This window comes from Gossypium hirsutum, chromosome A10 (genome assembly GCF_007990345.1).
Source record: "Gossypium hirsutum isolate 1008001.06 chromosome A10, Gossypium_hirsutum_v2.1, whole genome shotgun sequence".
In the NCBI taxonomy this organism is placed as follows: domain Eukaryota; kingdom Viridiplantae; phylum Streptophyta; class Magnoliopsida; order Malvales; family Malvaceae; genus Gossypium; species Gossypium hirsutum.
This window is the reverse complement of record NC_053433.1, coordinates 6,902,147-6,919,035: the sequence shown is the minus strand read 5'-3', so window position 1 is coordinate 6,919,035 and position 16,889 is coordinate 6,902,147. Positions and strand designations below refer to the sequence as shown.

The following is a 16,889-nucleotide window of genomic DNA, read 5'->3' as shown; positions in this document are numbered from 1 at the left end:
TTTTACCAAAGTCAGTTGAACTCAAGGTTATTTTAGTCGTTTTAGCCCTTAATATTGAGCCTATTTAAAGGGTTTTTGTAACTCTAATTTAGTCATGTCAATTAACAATTACTTTTATTTAAGAGTAACAAGATGTAGTTACATATGAGTTTGAGATTTGTACTCTTTTTTAGAGAACTCTATGAGAGTTAGGGTTTTATTTTTGGGATTTGAGTTTGTACATTTAGTACATTTAGGTTTATTTTCTCCATATTGTACTTTTATTTATTTACTCATTTAGTGAAAAGTCAAAACTTTTTTGCACATGATTTTATCCTCTCTAAAAGAGTTTTCTACATAAAATTTGTACATTCAATCTTTTTTATTTTGTTGTTTATACAGATCGATCCCAAAAGAAAATTTTATTAAATCTCCCGTCGTAAAATTTATATACTTATTTCAACAAATAAAATTCACATTTAAATTATGCTTTAAATAAGTGATAAGATTAAAGTTAAGTAGGTAATTAAATGTAAAAATTTTTGTGCTTAGTTATTAAGTAATGTTTATAATAATTGATTTTATTGAAAAGATTGTAATTTAAAATAATTCATATAATAAGAAAATTGAAAACAAAATAACATGATTTTTTTTAATAATCATAATTTTTATTTATTCAGCAATGACAGAGAAATGATTACAGTATATATTGGCATACCAACATACAGTATTCATGGGTATACTTTTGTTTCGGGAATGTTTAATTAAGCATTGACAAAAGGGTATATTTCATATCTAAAGTTACAACTCCCACCAACTACTCTTCCTCCTCCTTTCCCGTCACAACAGCTCGGAAGCTCGCCGATTATGTCGTCAAGACATTTCTTACACTCAGTGCTGGAAAGGTCCCGGCGCACTAAGTCAACCCGTAAAGTTTGTTCGATCCGCACAGTTCCATCTCTCCAGCAGCATACATTTTGGGATTTGCATAAGCTTGGGTAGCCAAATCGCTCAGCAGTTCCTTGGTCTTCGCATTGAACGACTGGGGTTCACTCACGTTGTTCAAGTTCCACATGTAGAACTTGTTTTGGTTATCAACATGGCCAAAGAACTCCATGTTTGCGTACTTGAAAAGACAGTTATCGTACCAAATGATTGCACCTTTGTCGTAAGGGCAGCGTTTCCGTATTTCACTGCCTGCTTCCACAACACAGGTTTTACAGTCCGGGGTCGACACATCGCCTCTACAAAGTGCGAGGCCATAAGCTTGGTTGGGGTTTTGACCTATGGAACCGAGGCCGAATCCTGAAGGAGGAGCTTGAATGGAGAGGTAGTCAGTGAGCACATTTAAGTTGGCTTCATAAGAATCATTGTAGGCGGAGAAATTTCCAGAGTTGGAACAAATATGGAAGAGAGGGTTGTTGTTTCAATAGGGTCGGAAGCGTGTAAATTATTGTACTAAAAAATCACACAAAGTTCAATTCCCAGGAAAGAGAGGTGGATCATAATCTCAAGTACCAAGTCTTTCCTTAGTCAGAATATTCCTTCTATTGTAATTTAATAGCACAATTAAATACTACTATTATACCCTTAAATATTGAAAGAAAAATAGGACAAGAAAGAACACAAGAGTTTTAATGAGGTTCGGTAAATTATACCTACATCCTCGGGCACTAATACCAGATGATAACTTCACTATCTCCAAAATATTACAAACAAATAGAATTACTTAAGAATTCTCAAATGGGAGAAGAGAGAAAACTAAGAGAGAATGAATGGTTGAGATGGTTGAAAAGTGAAATGGTTAGGCCTACTTATAATTAAGATTCAAGGACCAACTTGCAAATGGCCTAAAAAATTAAGGACTAAAAATGCAATTATCCCTTTCACTTTCAACATTCGGTGCAACTTTCTTCTCACCTTTTTAACAACTTGCTTCCCACCTTATTTGACTTTTGAACAAGGGTCAGCTCCGAAAGATGTTTGGAGAAGGAAGCAAGGCTTAATAGATAAACAATGGAAGAAGACATTGTAATTTGCAAATTAGCTTATTTGTTTGAAGTTGAGGAGAATAGAAAGTGTTATTTATAGGGAAATGTTTCCAGGGTTTGACCGAGGAGATTGATGGGGTTGACATTTTCAAGTTTCGGTGATGAGAATTTTTCAAACACGGGCTCCGGCGGCGGCAGTAAAATAATGCTGTAAATAATGGGGTAAGCTAAAACAGCAGTCATTCTTGTAGAAATGTGGAAAGTTGAAATTTTAGAAGAGAGGATGATATTATAAATCCTGAATATAAAAAAATCATGAATAAAGCAACATGTAAAGAAATATATTCAAAATGGAAGAAGTAAAGCATTGCATATTTTATAAGACTATTTAGGGTTTTACTTTTACATTTTAATTCACAAGGGCATGGATCATTTTGTTTATTTATTTTCTGATGCTTGTTTATTATATTCATAATATCATGCAATCAATTTGACTTTGTATCATCAACCTCATTTCTCTGCTTTTCTCCATCAGCTCAAATCACTCTTTTTTTTACTTAAACAAATTTTTTATATTTACATTGTTATTTTTATAATAAAAAATATATAATTTTTTTAATTATTAAATGTTGGGTTTACAATCTTGTCAAGACTAGATCTACACAACAACCCAACCTCTGTAACATGTATAATACCGAGTATGGTGATAATGATATTTCTAAATAATGATTTTAGTATTTACCAAAAAATATATTTTTTTAATCACTTTTTACCCCCTTCAACTTAAAAAAAAATTATTTTAACGTTTATTTAAATTTTCACCTCTTTTAGCTCTTAACTTAATGTTTATTAAATTTCTTGATATGGTATACACATGGGTTGTCACGTAGATGAAATGTAAACATTTAATTAAATTTTAAAAATTTTAAAAATATTTAAAAATTATAATTTTTATACTTTTTAATAATTTTAATAATTTTTAGTTTTTAAAAAATAACCTTTTAAATTTTTTAAAATTTTTAAATTTTTAAAAAGTAACTAAATGTCGACGTATCATCCACATGGCAAGTCATGTGTATGCTTCGTTAACAAAATTAACAAACATTAATTTTTCACCCATTTTAAGGTGATTTAATAAAAATTAAAATAATAAAAAAATAAAATAATTTTTTTTATAAAATTGAAGGATGAAATAAATTATTATATAAAAAATTATAATAAAGTTTAGAATGTGTCAAATAGAAAACTTGCGCATGGATAAATGTTTGGCTACTCCTTGTGTGTCTCTCTTTTTTTTTTTTTTTTGAAGGAAACAAAATTGTTAGAAGACATGAAATAATATCGAATGTAGATTTTTATGGAAAGTTATTTTAGTTATGCAGTTAGCATCTTTGTTTCCCTCTTTAGGAATAAGAATATGTTATAGGAACTACTGTTTAATCTTCATAAGGAGTTAGATGAATTTGTTTTTTATTCTCTTACTTTAAACTGTTTCTACTTTAAATCTTATTTTGATATACATATTTAAATAGTTACAATGTTACCATAAAATTTAACTAAATTATATATTTTTTAATTTAGTAGTTAAACTTTTTTTGTCATAAATGGTATTTAAATTATATTTCATTAATTGAAGTGATATCATCTAAATTATTTTATTCATTTTTTTAAAAAATTCTCTTAACTAATTATTTTGTAACATGTGATAATTTTTAATTTAAAATAAAAAAAAATATTTAATATTATTTCCTTAAATTATTTTTTAAAAATTATAATTATATTCAAGCAAAATTATAATTTAAATATTACCAAATTTTGGTTCGCAAACAGAATCACAATAAAATTTATTACTATGCAAAAATAATACTTTTATTACTCAAAAATATATTTCTCATACTAAGAATTTTGAGGCTATAAAAGAAAGAGGGAATACAAAAAAGAAAAAGAAAAAAAGAATAGCAATTATGAGGAAATACTAAAAAATACTAGGGATTATTAAAAAATATGAGATAAGTATTAAAAAAGGTGAGGGAGTATAAAAAATTATTAGAGATTACCAAAAAAATACGAGTGATTATAAAAATATCATGAGGGGATATAAAAAAACATTTGGGAATATCAAAAATTCTGAGGAAGTGTAAAAAAAAATGTGAGAAATTACCAAAACTTTTGAAGAAGTACAAAAGAAATTATGAGTGAATACAAAAAAATATTGAAAAAGTTTTCTTTCATTTTACCTTTACCAAATTACCTAGTAACTCTATTTAGTATTAAAAGAGAGCTTATGGGACCCTAGAATTTCTCAGGAGGGAGAGGGTGTAAAAATTGAAAATTTTTAATTAAAGTATTTTTTTATAATTTAAATTAATTTTATTTTAATTTAAAAGTGTTATAAAATGAATGACTAAGAGTTTTTTTTTAAAAAAAATGAAAGTAATTTGAATAACGAAGTGTGACTTAAGTATCACTTATAATAATAATAATAAAAGTTAAAGTGCCAATTTAAGAAAAATAGTATTGTTTAGGCATTTTTTTTATTTAAGCCTTAAAATTACAAAAACTAATTACAATTTTCAAAATTCAATTGATTCTTATAATAATTTTTATTTATATATATAAAGAATAATAGTTGAAGGTGTCGGATATTCACATAAAGAGTTGTACTGAATGTCAAGAAGACGATTCCGCTTTCTCACTAGTAGTGTTTTTTTTTTTTGGAAATCTCTTGCAACTATTTATACATTAGAACTTAAAAATTGAATCATGTTCCTCCACATGTGTTACGATGAGATTCTCAAATCACATGTCACTTTTTAAGACTTCTTTAATCAATAAGTGATTTATTGTAAAATGTTGTAAATGTATAATATATATATGTTTGAGTCAAGTTATACAAAATATAAATCCATATATATATACATGGGCGAAGGCAAAAAAAATTTTTAGAGAGGCCGGATGAAATTTTAATTTTTTATAGTTTATATTTTTATAATTTGTAAAGGATTAAATCGAATTTTTATAATTTTAGGGAGGCCAAAGTACAATTTTACCTTTACTAATTTAAATTTTTTAAAAAAATTTAAAGGCCTAAAATGTAATTTTACATTTTAGGGGGGGGGTCGGGGCCCATGCTAGCCCCCCTGACTACCCCCTGTATATATATATATATATGTTTGAGTCAAGTTATACAAAATATAAATCCATATGAAACATTAAGGGTTAGTTTGATTGACTGAAAATGATTTCTGGAAAATGGTTTACTTTTCTAGATAAGCTAATATTTTCTGGTATTTGGATAAACCTGTGTAAAATATTTTCTGTTGTTTGGTAAATTTTCTGAAAATATTTTATAAAAACTATTTTAAATGAAACAAACATACATTTAAGAATTTATTATCTTCACATTGTTTAATTGAGTTTATTTTATATTTATTAAATTTATATTTTACGCAATGATTTATTTATAAATAAATACATAAATTAAACATTAAAAACCAGTGCCAAATAAATGGATTCAAAGAGAAAAAAAATCATTTACGAAAAGAAATTGCCTAGTCTAAGAAAATAGATTACACAAGAATACATAGTTTAGACACATCATCTATGCACAAAAGTCCATAATTACATTTCCATACCAGTCATTTACATCTAACTACTATGTTAACATGATTATGATTTACAACAAGAGAGGTAAACAGATGGATGAAGTATACAAAAAACTAAAATATTTAACACATACAATCATTCTTATCGTCAATGGGCACATTTGGATGGAAGACAGAGAGAGCACGAGCAAACTCTTCAAAACCTAGAATTCCATTATGCTTTGTATTAAACAAGTCTAATATCTGCAGTGAAATAAAATATCTATTAACAGCAACTCAAGAAATATTATGCTAACAAGAATTATTCTTTCAAGGATGGAGACATTATTAAGTAACATTAGATAAAAATACCCGATCAGCAAATAAACTCTCCTTTTTGTTTGTTTTGAATAACGCCAATTAGAACTCCTCTTGTCAAATAGTAATATAAATAAAAGTTAAATATTACAAAGTAAGAGGGAAAGAACCAACTCAAGATGAGGAATGACCATCAACCCAAAAAACTTGACAAACATAACAAAAGATATCAATTATATAACAAAATGGGAACTATGAAAAAACAAAAACCTTGTTGATCACCTTGTTGATCAGCCTATCATCTATAACAACATTGCTTATCTTCTTGACAAGCTCATAAAGTGCTTCTATTTCACTTACATTAATTGCATGAAGATGAGCAAAATAACAAATTTCAATAGAATAACTCAAGAACTAAAATAACTCAGGCAAAGACTAAACAAATGTTAAATCAAGTAAAAGCATTGAATTTATCACATAAGAATATAGAAAAATATTTAAAAAGAAAAGAAAAAAATGATAAAATACAAACGGTCTCTCTTACAAGAATTTCAGGATCAACAAGACTTCTTGATTACTTGTACAAATCATTATCACATCATTGCGGCACTGAAGCAAATAAATGCTTCAATCCATCTATGCATTGCAACATGATATTCTCTTCGCATAAATACACTCCATACCTAGGCAACAGCAAAAGAGACCAGAAATCCCATTCATGTCATTCTTTCCATACACTAGATCATTCTAAAAGCAAACAACAGGACTAACCTTTTTACCATTTATTGATTCTATTGACTGAAGACCAAATATTGGAGTTGGAATCTGATAAAGCTGGAGACTTCAAACTCAAAGTGAAATCAATATCTGTCTTATAAAATCAAACTATGATTTTAACATTTTAACCTACTTGAATTTTCTTTTGTCCTAACAGTTTTAAAAGCATTCCATAAGTGTTTCCCCTTCTTTATTTTTTGTGCATGGAGGAGCACATCAAGAATTAACTCCTCCATGTCTATTTCTCATACATAGGAGATCAACAAAATACAATCAGGCAACACATACAACACTACTCATCATGAATCAAGAAACGCAAAGCGGATAAAATTAAGTAATCCTACAAAACAAAGAATTAACCATTTCATCCATTTTACAAAATTAAGGGTGACCACAAATCACCCATCTTTGCTAACATCCATTCCGGGGTTGCAGCATAAAATAGATAATCTAATAAAGAGAAGTGGTTCAAAATCAAATACCCATAAAATCAAACACATCAAAAGGCACAATTCAAACACAAAATCATTAACTTCATCACAAATTGAACCTAATCAAGATTCTATCTAATTAATTCCACAAAATAAAAATCATTTAAAAAAATATACAAACAAACTAAATTGTCAACTTAATGGATCTATTGAAACGTAGGTATTAATTAAAACTATCTATTTTAATCTCACATCGATTCAAAAAGGTTTCTTTTTAATTATTTTCGGGGAATAACCAGAGAGAAAAATGAATATATGAAAACAAAAATGTTATTACATTTTGCTAAGAAGCAAGCAAACAAATCATATAATTCCAAAATGGTTCTCAATTTCTTATTATTTCCTATAGTTAATTGTCTCACCTTCCATTCAACTGATTTCGCTTGAAGTGGCAAATCGCTGAAGGGAAATAGATGAAAAAATTGAAGAGAAAAAATCACCAAATTGTTTGAAAGTTTCATTTTTGAAAAGACTAGAAATGGCTAAGGCTTTTTTCTTTTTGTCAACGAAACTACTACTGGTTGTTTTTGATACAGAGATGAATCCTAGGTCGGGGACGCAATGAAGGGAAGGGGGAGGAGAAGGAGAAGAAGAAGGAGAGAGCCTTTAGCAAGTTCTGATGCTGGGATGTGAAGAGGAAAAACTTTGGAAAAGCCCAAATTTTGCCCAGGCCCAACAAGTAAAGCCCAAAACACCAAATAAATTAACAGTCCAATTAACACCTCACTAAATCAACCACTAACTCTATTACCCCACTTGCTTGCAAAAAGAAAGAGGCAATCGGTTAGCAAACAAGTTGTAAAATTTGGCTATAAAAGTCATTCAAAACCATTGTAATGAGTTTTTTTTTTTGAGAAAAAATGAGAGAGATTCGAATACAAGAAAAAGAGAGACTTTCAATACAAAAAATACAAGAGATTAATCAAAAATCAAAGCAAAAGAGTTGTTTTTTTTGTCTATTCTAGTTTTAAGTTCTTTGTTTATTTTATTTTATCTTTCAATTTTTTTTACATACGAAAGTAAAAATAAAGGGGAAGAAGCTTACACATTTTGAAATTGCCGAAAAAAGGGTTTTTTTTAGGTCCGGCCGCCGTGTACAGTGGTGCCGACAGCGGCACGGGAGGTCCAGTGATCGAAGCAAGGCTGGACCAATGGCCGGATTTAGAAGGGAGGGGGAGAGTGTTATTTTTAATATTATTATTATTATTATTATTACTTTTACTATTATTCTATATACTATTACTGTTTTCTTTATTATTATTATTAGTAGTAACGTAATAGTATTTTTATTACTTTTACCTTTTTATTACTATTATTATTAATCTACAATTATTATTTTTATCAATATAGTATTATTTTCTTTTTTTTTATATTGTTATTATTATTAGCACGTATATTATTATTATTATTATTATTATTATTTTCTATTATCATTAATATGTAGTTTGTTTTTTATTATTATTATTTTTAACACTATTATCATCATTATACTAACTTTTTTTTAATATTATTACCATTATATTATTATTACTATTATTTTTATTATCCGTCCTATTTTTAAACTATTTCATTCAATATTTTATTGTACATGTGTTTATTTGCCTACTCCTGATTTAAATTAAATTTTCATTCGAATTTTTTTTGTTATTCCTTTTTTTATCTCTATATTATTTTATTTATTATTATTATTGTCTGGATTTTTCAAGTAAAGGCAATATTCGGTATTTAGAAATTCGAGAAATCGTGTCTTAATGTACTGAGTTTCGGTTTTTTGTTTGATCTAAGTAACCGATTATCCTTTTAAATTAAAATACATGAGTTTTAAATAAAATAAAGGTAATATTCCGTATTTAGAAATTTGAGTAGTCGTGCCCGTACTGGGTTTCGATTTTTCATTTGATCTAAATATTCGAATATCCTTTTTTAAAATTTAAATACATGAGTTTTAAATGAAATAGAGGGCAAGCTCATACTCGAGGGTCGAGATGTTGTGTCTTGACGTACTGGATATAACATTTTACCTTGAGATGAAACGGTCCTTGACATACATTTTAATTCATCCAAATACTTTAAAAAAGCATTAACACTAAAGGGATCGTATTTTAAACTCTTGTCAAATTTTTAATTTTTCGACATTAAGACACTGAATAATCAATTAAGTATCAAATTTGGGCGCGACGAGGGTGATAACCCTTCCTCGCACGTAATCGATTCCCGTGCCTATTTTTCCAATTTTCACAGACCAAAATCGTTGTTTTGATAAATCAATACTGTTTATTGAAAAACGATCACGTTTTGAGATGACCTGATCACACTTCATCAAAAAAGATCAGTGGCGACTCTAAATTTTCGTTTTAAAAAGTCGATTCCCGTTTTTCAAAAAAATGGTTTGAACATGTCTTATCGAAATAAAAAGAGTAAGACATTTTCCCCCAAAAAACACCTCATTTTCCCGTGTTTTGTAAAATCATTTTCAGCCAATCAAACATCGAAAAAGACTAAGCCTTAAAGGTAAATCATAACTTAATTTCCAAGTGATAAGAAAAAAAAAAGTGATAAGTTATACCGATTATAATTGTTGCCATGAAAGAATGATTGCATGGAAAAAGTAACATTATTTATAAATTTAAGAAATTATAATTTAAAAAACATAAATTTTTATTTATTCAACAATGACAGAATACAATATATTTCCATACCAACATACAAGTAACATTATTTATAGATGGGCATAGTTTCGTTTCAGGAAGGTTTAATTAAGCATTAAGGAAAGGGTAAATTTCATATCTAAAGTTACAACTCCCACCAACCACTCTTCCTCCTTCTTTGCCATCACAGCAGCTTGGAAGCTCCCCGATTATGCCATCAAGACACTTCTTGCACTCAGTGCTGGAAAGGTCCCTGGTGCACTGAGTCAACCCGTAAAGTTTCTTCGATCCGTTCAGCTCCATCTCTCCAGCTGCATACATTTTGGGATTTGCATAAGCTTGGGTAGCCAAATCGCTCAGCAGTTCCTTGGTCTTCGCATTGAACGACTGGGGTTCACTCACGTTGTTCAAGTTCCACATGTAGAACTTGTTTTGGTTATCAACATGGCCAAAGAACTCCATGTTTGCGTACTTGAAAAGACAGTTATCGTACCAAATGATTGCACCTTTGTCGTAAGGGCAGCGTTTCCATATTTCACTGCCTGCTTCCACAACACAGGTTTTACAGTCCGGGGTCGACACATCGCCTCTACAAAGTGCGAGGCCATAAGCTTGGTTGGGGTTTTGACCTATGGAACCGAGGCCGAATCCTGAAGAAGGAGCTTGAATGGAGAGGTAGCCAGTGAGCACATTTAAGTTGGCTTCATAAGGATCATTGTAGGTGGAGAAATTCCCAGAGTTGGAACAAATATGGAAGAGAGGATCAGCTCCGAACGCTGTTTGGAGAAGGAAAGCAAGGCTTAATAGATAAACAATGGAAGAAGACATTGTAATTTGCAATATTTAGCTTATTTGTTTGAAGTTGAGGAGAATGGAAAGTGTTTTTTATAGGGAAACGTTTCCAGGTTTGACCGAGGAGATTGATGGCGTTGACATTTTCAGTTTTTGCCGATGAAATTTTGGTGATGAGAATGTTTCAAACGCGGGCTCCGGCGGCGGCAGAAAAATAATGCTGTAAATAATGGGGTATGCTAAAACCGCACTCATTCTTAAACTATCATGCAGAATTAGTAGTAAAATTGTGGGAAGGGTGTACCAAGTAAGGGATATTTCGTTTTTAAAAAGAGAATGAAGATGCAATTTTAAACAGTAAAACAAACTTAAAATATATTAGTTGATAAATTGGTAAATATATATTATTAAACTGAATAAAGTTTTTGCTGAAAGGAACTCAAAGCTTAGATGAGTAACCCCAATATGAAAAAATAAAAAGGAAAATTTTAAGCATAATAAAATAAATAGGAAAGAAAATAAAAATATATATTTACGTTTTTGAATTAACTCGTATGAAGAAATAATATTCTCTATATGTCATGTAATGGTTATTCATTTTATCTTTTAATTATGAGATTATGAATTTTATTACAGATTGAAAGCGTTTTTCTGGTTTTAGAACTTCATCGCATGCTTGTTTGTATTTTTCATAAATCTAGATTTCAAGCAACTTTATATGAAAAATTCAGCTTTAACAATCAACGGTTTGATGAAAATAATAAGTGTAAGAATCCTATGAAGAGTTGACTTTGTATCTCATTTGTCAGCTTCATAGATGTTTCTCCACACACTGGTCAACCTTTTTTTCCCTTCTATTTATAAACTCAAATCACTATTTATTTACAAATTTAAAAAATATTTTTATATTAACATTATATTTATTATAATTGAATTTAAATATAAAAATATATACTTTTTAAATTGATACAAACAACTGAAAGATACAAAAGCAAATGTCAATACTAAAACCTACAAATATGCTTTGTCTAAAGATTATGCAAGAACCCTCAACTTTAACCTAAGGGGCTAAAACCCAGAAGGAAACAAATGATATACTATCCATTCTCTTCTCTCTCTCTCTATATATATATATGTCAGTTGAGCCAGCTTGAACTGAGCAAAAGTGTTGAGCACCATCTTTATCTACTGCACTGGTTTTGCACCTGTTTAAAGGAAAAAGTAGAAGGTGATTATTATTGAATCAGATGATAGTGAAAAGATAAACGAACACTGAGCTGAAACTTGGAAGAAAACTACTTGGTCAAATTGCAGGAGTTTCTTATTCCATTTATAATATAAAAGGGTCATTTTGTTACAAGAGGCCGGAGATAAAAAGTGGCAAGCAAGCAATCATGAATTAGATCAGAAAATGACTACTGTTTTTAACTTTCCAATAATTCTACACCACATTTGCAAGTTGCAACATTATCTAGAGATTAAAACCTAGTGTCTGTGATTCATGCAAGCTTGTTGCATGAGCCTCCCTCCCAAAACTAAAACATAAGGATAAGCATTTGGGGAAAAAGTCAACTATCTAGAGAAGAATGCAAATGTGAGACATAACAAGGAGCTGCTTTTGCACCATGGATTAACTTTTAACTTACCATTTATTTCCTTCAATATCATCTCTGCAGATGCACCAGTGGAAAATCCAAGCCTTACCATGAGCTTTTCCAAACGGTTCACATTTGTAAGGTAGAGATATCCAATCTGAAAAATTGCATGATTAACAACTTAAATCAAGAGAAAAGGTTCTTGAATTTTCGACTTATGACTTCTTTTAAACATGTTTAAATCCAAATATTAAACAGCAAGAAACTGGTTACGTATCAAGTAGATACCATATCATACATGATCTTGGAAGACTTACAATGGCAAAACACAGTGCATATACAACATGGTAAATCCTAAGACGAATTTTAGAGAATCAAACACTCTATGGTACTAAATGAAATATCATAGCTACATGCCAATGATGCCTTAGCAAGGTTGAGACCTTGGGTCGATGAACACCAAAGTTCAAGTCCCACTGTGGTAATTACCATGTGTGGGTTCTCCCCTAAATTTACTCTGTAAACACTCCCCCCCCACCCGAAAAAAAAAAATCTCATAGATGCATACGTTTAAGTGAAACTATTTTAATAAAGATCGTATAAACTGACTGGTGGAATTATGTCAAATCTCAAGATATACCCAATGATACATGGCATTATCCTGTTTTACCATGCAGATACCTTGACAAGACTAAGATTAACGTGCAAATACAATGAAAATTCCAGAAAACCTTTATAAGAAGAAAACAGAATGGCCTCCTTTTTCTTTTTCTTCTTTGTTTTTTTTTTTTGTTTTTGTTTTTTTTTTTTTGGTATTATAAAGTCATAAATAGATTTCAAATCTGACAAATTTCTTGTTTACAATAAATGAAATACTTCAGACCAAGCCATAGGTCCATAGGCTATTGGTCCACAATTTCCTCCAAAAGAAGAATTTAAGTGCAAATCCCCTTGCCAAATCAACGATAACTAAATCAATCAAATACCTTTCCAAAGGAAACACAATAACTTAGGATACTAACCAGTGTTTCGAGTGAAGATGCTCTATTATAAACTGCCGCACCAGCACGCTTTTTTGTCCGTGTTTTAGCGGAATTAATGTTCTTTCCCCATCGAAGAACATCCCTGCAGTAAAATGATCAAATACAATAATATTTTTTTAATTATACTCATGAGAGGTTTAGGTTTTGCATGCTCATGTTAGAAGGCTGTGGAAAGTGCAAACATAAGATTTTGAATCTCTATATCTGTGCTGACAAGAATCCATGGCTGTTTCTTGATGCCTCTACTTAAGCAACATAACAACTGGTTATTGCCCCTAATACTAATTGTTATTTTTTTGAAAGATACTAATTATTATTATTATTTCTAGACTTCTCCTGCCATTACAATACATTAGAAATTTATATGTATCATGGAATATTTAACTGCCTTAAATGTCACACCTTCTGGTCTTATCACCATTTAAAACACATAGGGGAAAAATTAATCTTTCTTATGTCTTAATGGAGCACCATAGACTTGAGTAGAAAACTTATCAAGCTTTTCTCTTTTTAAGCCAAAGACATTTGATGTCTACACCAATCAATCCATCTATTCTAACCAATATTCGAATAACTAGAGCAGTTCTTTTGTCTTCAGTTGTTCTAAATTTATTAGTTATATAGCAGCTTGACTGCAACTCAAATGCTGAAGTCAGAAATTCCAAATTTTTAAGTATTGTAATGGGGCATCCATATACATAGAAACAAAGACTATGTCGCTTTAGTTCTTCATTTTTCTCAATATACCATGTCCAACACATTCAAATTTGGATACAAGAATAAGACTCCAAGGATCCTTCATATAAATGGCAAAAAACATTTTTAAAAAATTAAACATACCCATGTCTCACTCATACTACTAACCTTTCAGTGTTCGATAAGAAACTATCATTAAGAAGTTCCTTTAGCAATGCATCCTAAAAGAATCAACGGAACTAAAGGTTATTAACATGCACAAATAATCAAAGTAGTCTTCACAACATTACTAAATATTCATTAAAAAAGACTCATACTTGCGCCTCACAGCGTACTACCGATGTCACACGATCGTTATACTCTTCAATACTTAGAGGAGGATACAGAAAATGTCTACGCGCATATAGCTGCAGATTACAAGAAAAAACATTACATGTAAGATACCCAGAAAGACATAATCGAACTTCAAAATTAAAGTTACTGTCATCTTATACTCTGACAAAGGATATGACCCCAGTGACTAACAAGTTGAAAATGTTAGAATAAAACAACCTCGTAAATGCAATCACCAATATAGGCTAATGTGGCCGCATTGAAAACCGATCGAGGTTTCTCCACTTTAGGTGGGGTGGGTAACCATCTCTCATAACCCAAATAAGTGTCATCCAAATCTACCTTTACGGGCGTTACTTCTACAATTTATAGTTAAGGAAATGAGATAATAACTCAATATTTAGCTACAAAATGGTAACACATTGGCAAGGAAAGGATTACCTTGAGAGGGACGCTTGAGGATATCGAAAACCGAAGGGTCGGTGCGGGTGGGGAGGGTGATTGGCGGTGACGGTTTAAGGTTGGGGCTGGGTTTTAGCTTGCGTGGAGCGTTGGGGTTGTAAGATGGCCTTTGCTGGGTGTCCCATGAAGCGGTAACCGCCACTGGAGATGGTGGTATCCAGGTCAGAATTGCCATTTCGCCCCCGTTATCTGAAAGAGCGAAGATTTTGAGACGGGTTTTAAGGGAGGGTTTAAAAGGGGTTGATGGGTTCTGAGCCCAAAATAAGTACAGTCATAAGCAAATAAGATAAATTCAAATACTAGTAGTTTGTTAAGGTTATGGTGCAAATTTGGCATTTTTTTTCCTATTTAAACTCAAATCTCACTAAATTATTATTTTCGTTCTATTTTCGTCATTTAATTTTTTTCATGTATTCACTGAATATTTTGAAATAAATTATTTAGCCACTTCCTGTTGGAGAAATTAAGGAAAATTGATGTAGACTTTTTATTGGTTTAATAATAAATTTGGTCTTCTAATATTTGCACATTCTATCAATTTTATCATAAGTCCTCCTCTTGTACCACTTTCACTGCTGGTGGTCTTGGGTTGTATGTGAACATGTTTGTTGGCCACATATATGAGTTCATTACCATGTCCTCATTAAGCTGATAGGCTCCCGAATAGGTTTTATTCATAAAGGCCCCTCTTGACGCACCATCTAGTCCAGACCTTAAGCTTCCATTATTGTGCTTGTATGTGAGGGAATTGAGGCCCTGGGATTGGTTTGGAGAGATAAAGGGAATGTTTCCATTCAACGAGACTAGTTGGTGTGTTTGGAAAGTGTTTAGCTTCATACTACACTTTTATGGGACTAGTATGGGCTTTATGAGTCGTGAGGTGTATTGGGAGATCCACTTATCCAATGCATATGTGTTTATATATGTTTCCTAGTCACAATATGTCAATATATTAACATGAATTGCTATGATACATAAATGATCTAGTATGCTTTCAATTAACCTTGACATTGTGGATTATTTATGGCAATCTTTGAGCACTCACTGAGCTTGAAAAAAACTCACTCTCTTATGTATATTTTGCAGAAAAATAGATTGAGTAGGGAGGAGAAGTGGGCAAGCTTGCGACGGGTATGTGTTGTGTTTTCTACTTCAATAAGAAAGGCAATGTGGGACCAAAACTGAAGGTGTTAGACTTTATTAATTGCTAGTTGTAATGAAATTTTTAAGGATTGTTTCAAGTATTTTATATCTACTTTATGATTGTTTGTTTGATTGAATTTAATGCTTGAATATGCATGACATGTTTGTTGAAGATGCATGATGAATGGTATGTATGTCTACTAGTGAAATGTTGTTATAGATGCTCAAATGGTATGTTGAACATTTGGACAAGTTTTAAATGTCATATTGGTATGAAATGAACCTATTTTGCACTTAGAAATGCATGAGCTGCAAATTTGACATGTTAAGTAATTGAATTGTGACTTTAGGATTGCATGCTATCATAACAATTTACTTGAGATGTCAAGGTATGTCAATGCATGATATAGAGTAATTGAGCATGATTTATATGATCTATGAATGTTAGAAAGTTTCCATTGTTGACTTATTGAAGAGCTAGGCTTGTAATTGATAGATTTTAAGCTTAGAAAATGAAAGGACTAGATTGTAAAGTTAATTTAGCTTATTGTTAACTTTGTCACATTAGGGACCAAATTGAATAAATGTAAAACTTTTCATGAAATTATGTTAGAAATAGAATGTATAAGGTCCTTAATGAGAATATATGAAATTAGATTTTAATCCAAAGCTAGGAAGCGAAGGTTATGCTTATCCCGAATTTAAGGACTAAATTGAATAAAATATAAAATATGAGGAAAATTGAAAAATATAAAATTATATGAAATCATGCATATCATGGTATAGTATGAAAATATTTGATATTGATTAGTAATATGAAATAATTGTATAGATCAAGAATTGGATCGAAGTGGAATTAATAAGGAAAAAAGTTAAAATTACAAATCAGTCCCTAAAGTATCCTCTCTTTTCATATTTTAAACCAGTAAGTTCGTATGGAACTTGCTAGTTTATTTTCAAAAGTAAAAAAAGTTAATCTTTAAAAAATTAATTAATTCACGTTAGGAGAATAAATTGACAAATAATGCAAGTTGGAG

At 30.5% G+C, this 16,889-nt stretch overlaps 3 protein-coding genes and 1 long non-coding RNA gene across 5 annotated transcripts; all 4 read right to left on the bottom strand.

The window, feature by feature from the left end:
* Positions 1-646: 646 nt before the first annotated feature.
* LOC107895727 (cysteine-rich repeat secretory protein 38-like) lies at positions 647-1,405 on the bottom strand (the record flags this gene model as incomplete). The annotated part of the gene is given in 2 exon segments (XM_041078477.1): positions 647-892; positions 895-1,405. Coding segments are annotated over 2 exon segments (660 nt in total), but the record flags the coding sequence as incomplete, so codon positions are not given.
* Positions 1,406-5,574: 4,169 nt separating this feature from the next.
* Positions 5,575-7,753, bottom strand: LOC107896111 (uncharacterized). Of its 2 annotated transcripts, none has more exons than XR_001683596.2 (4): positions 7,503-7,753; positions 6,644-6,713; positions 6,417-6,555; positions 5,575-5,818 (listed from the first exon to the last, which is right to left on the bottom strand). It is a non-coding gene; the product is annotated as an uncharacterized lncRNA (long non-coding RNA). The 2 variants fall into 2 exon arrangements; XR_001683597.2 differs by having other exon boundaries at positions 6,644-6,706.
* A 2,070-nt stretch (positions 7,754-9,823) lies between these two features.
* LOC107896112 (cysteine-rich repeat secretory protein 38) lies at positions 9,824-10,657 on the bottom strand. Its single transcript, XM_016821248.2, has one exon. It carries the CDS (start codon positions 10,614-10,616, stop codon positions 9,897-9,899), a length of 720 nt encoding a protein of 239 aa, XP_016676737.1. The 5' UTR covers positions 10,617-10,657; the 3' UTR covers positions 9,824-9,896.
* Positions 10,658-11,469: 812 nt separating this feature from the next.
* On the bottom strand, positions 11,470-15,032 carry LOC107897392 (uncharacterized). The gene is made up of 7 exons (XM_016822845.2): positions 14,689-15,032; positions 14,467-14,606; positions 14,232-14,321; positions 14,083-14,135; positions 13,198-13,300; positions 12,227-12,332; positions 11,470-11,785 (listed from the first exon to the last, which is right to left on the bottom strand). The coding sequence occupies exons 1-7, from the start codon at positions 14,882-14,884 to the stop codon at positions 11,766-11,768; spliced, it is 708 nt and encodes a 235-aa protein (XP_016678334.1). The 5' UTR covers positions 14,885-15,032; the 3' UTR covers positions 11,470-11,765.
* Between the last annotated feature and the right edge of the window lie 1,857 nt (positions 15,033-16,889).

Excerpts from the sequence above, each read along its gene's own strand:
- LOC107897392 (XM_016822845.2), bottom strand. The coding sequence starts at position 14,884 with ATGGCAATTCTGACCTGGATACCACCATCTCCAGTGGCGGTTACCGCT. Across the intron at positions 14,322-14,466 it reads TTGGTGATTGCATTTACGAG|CTATATGCGCGTAGACATTT; the intron begins GTTGTTTTATTC and ends TGTAATCTGCAG. Across the intron at positions 14,136-14,231 it reads TAGTACGCTGTGAGGCGCAA|GATGCATTGCTAAAGGAACT; the intron begins GTATGAGTCTTT and ends TGATTCTTTTAG.
- LOC107896112 (XM_016821248.2), bottom strand. The coding sequence starts at position 10,616 with ATGTCTTCTTCCATTGTTTATCTATTAAGCCTTGCTTTCCTTCTCCAA.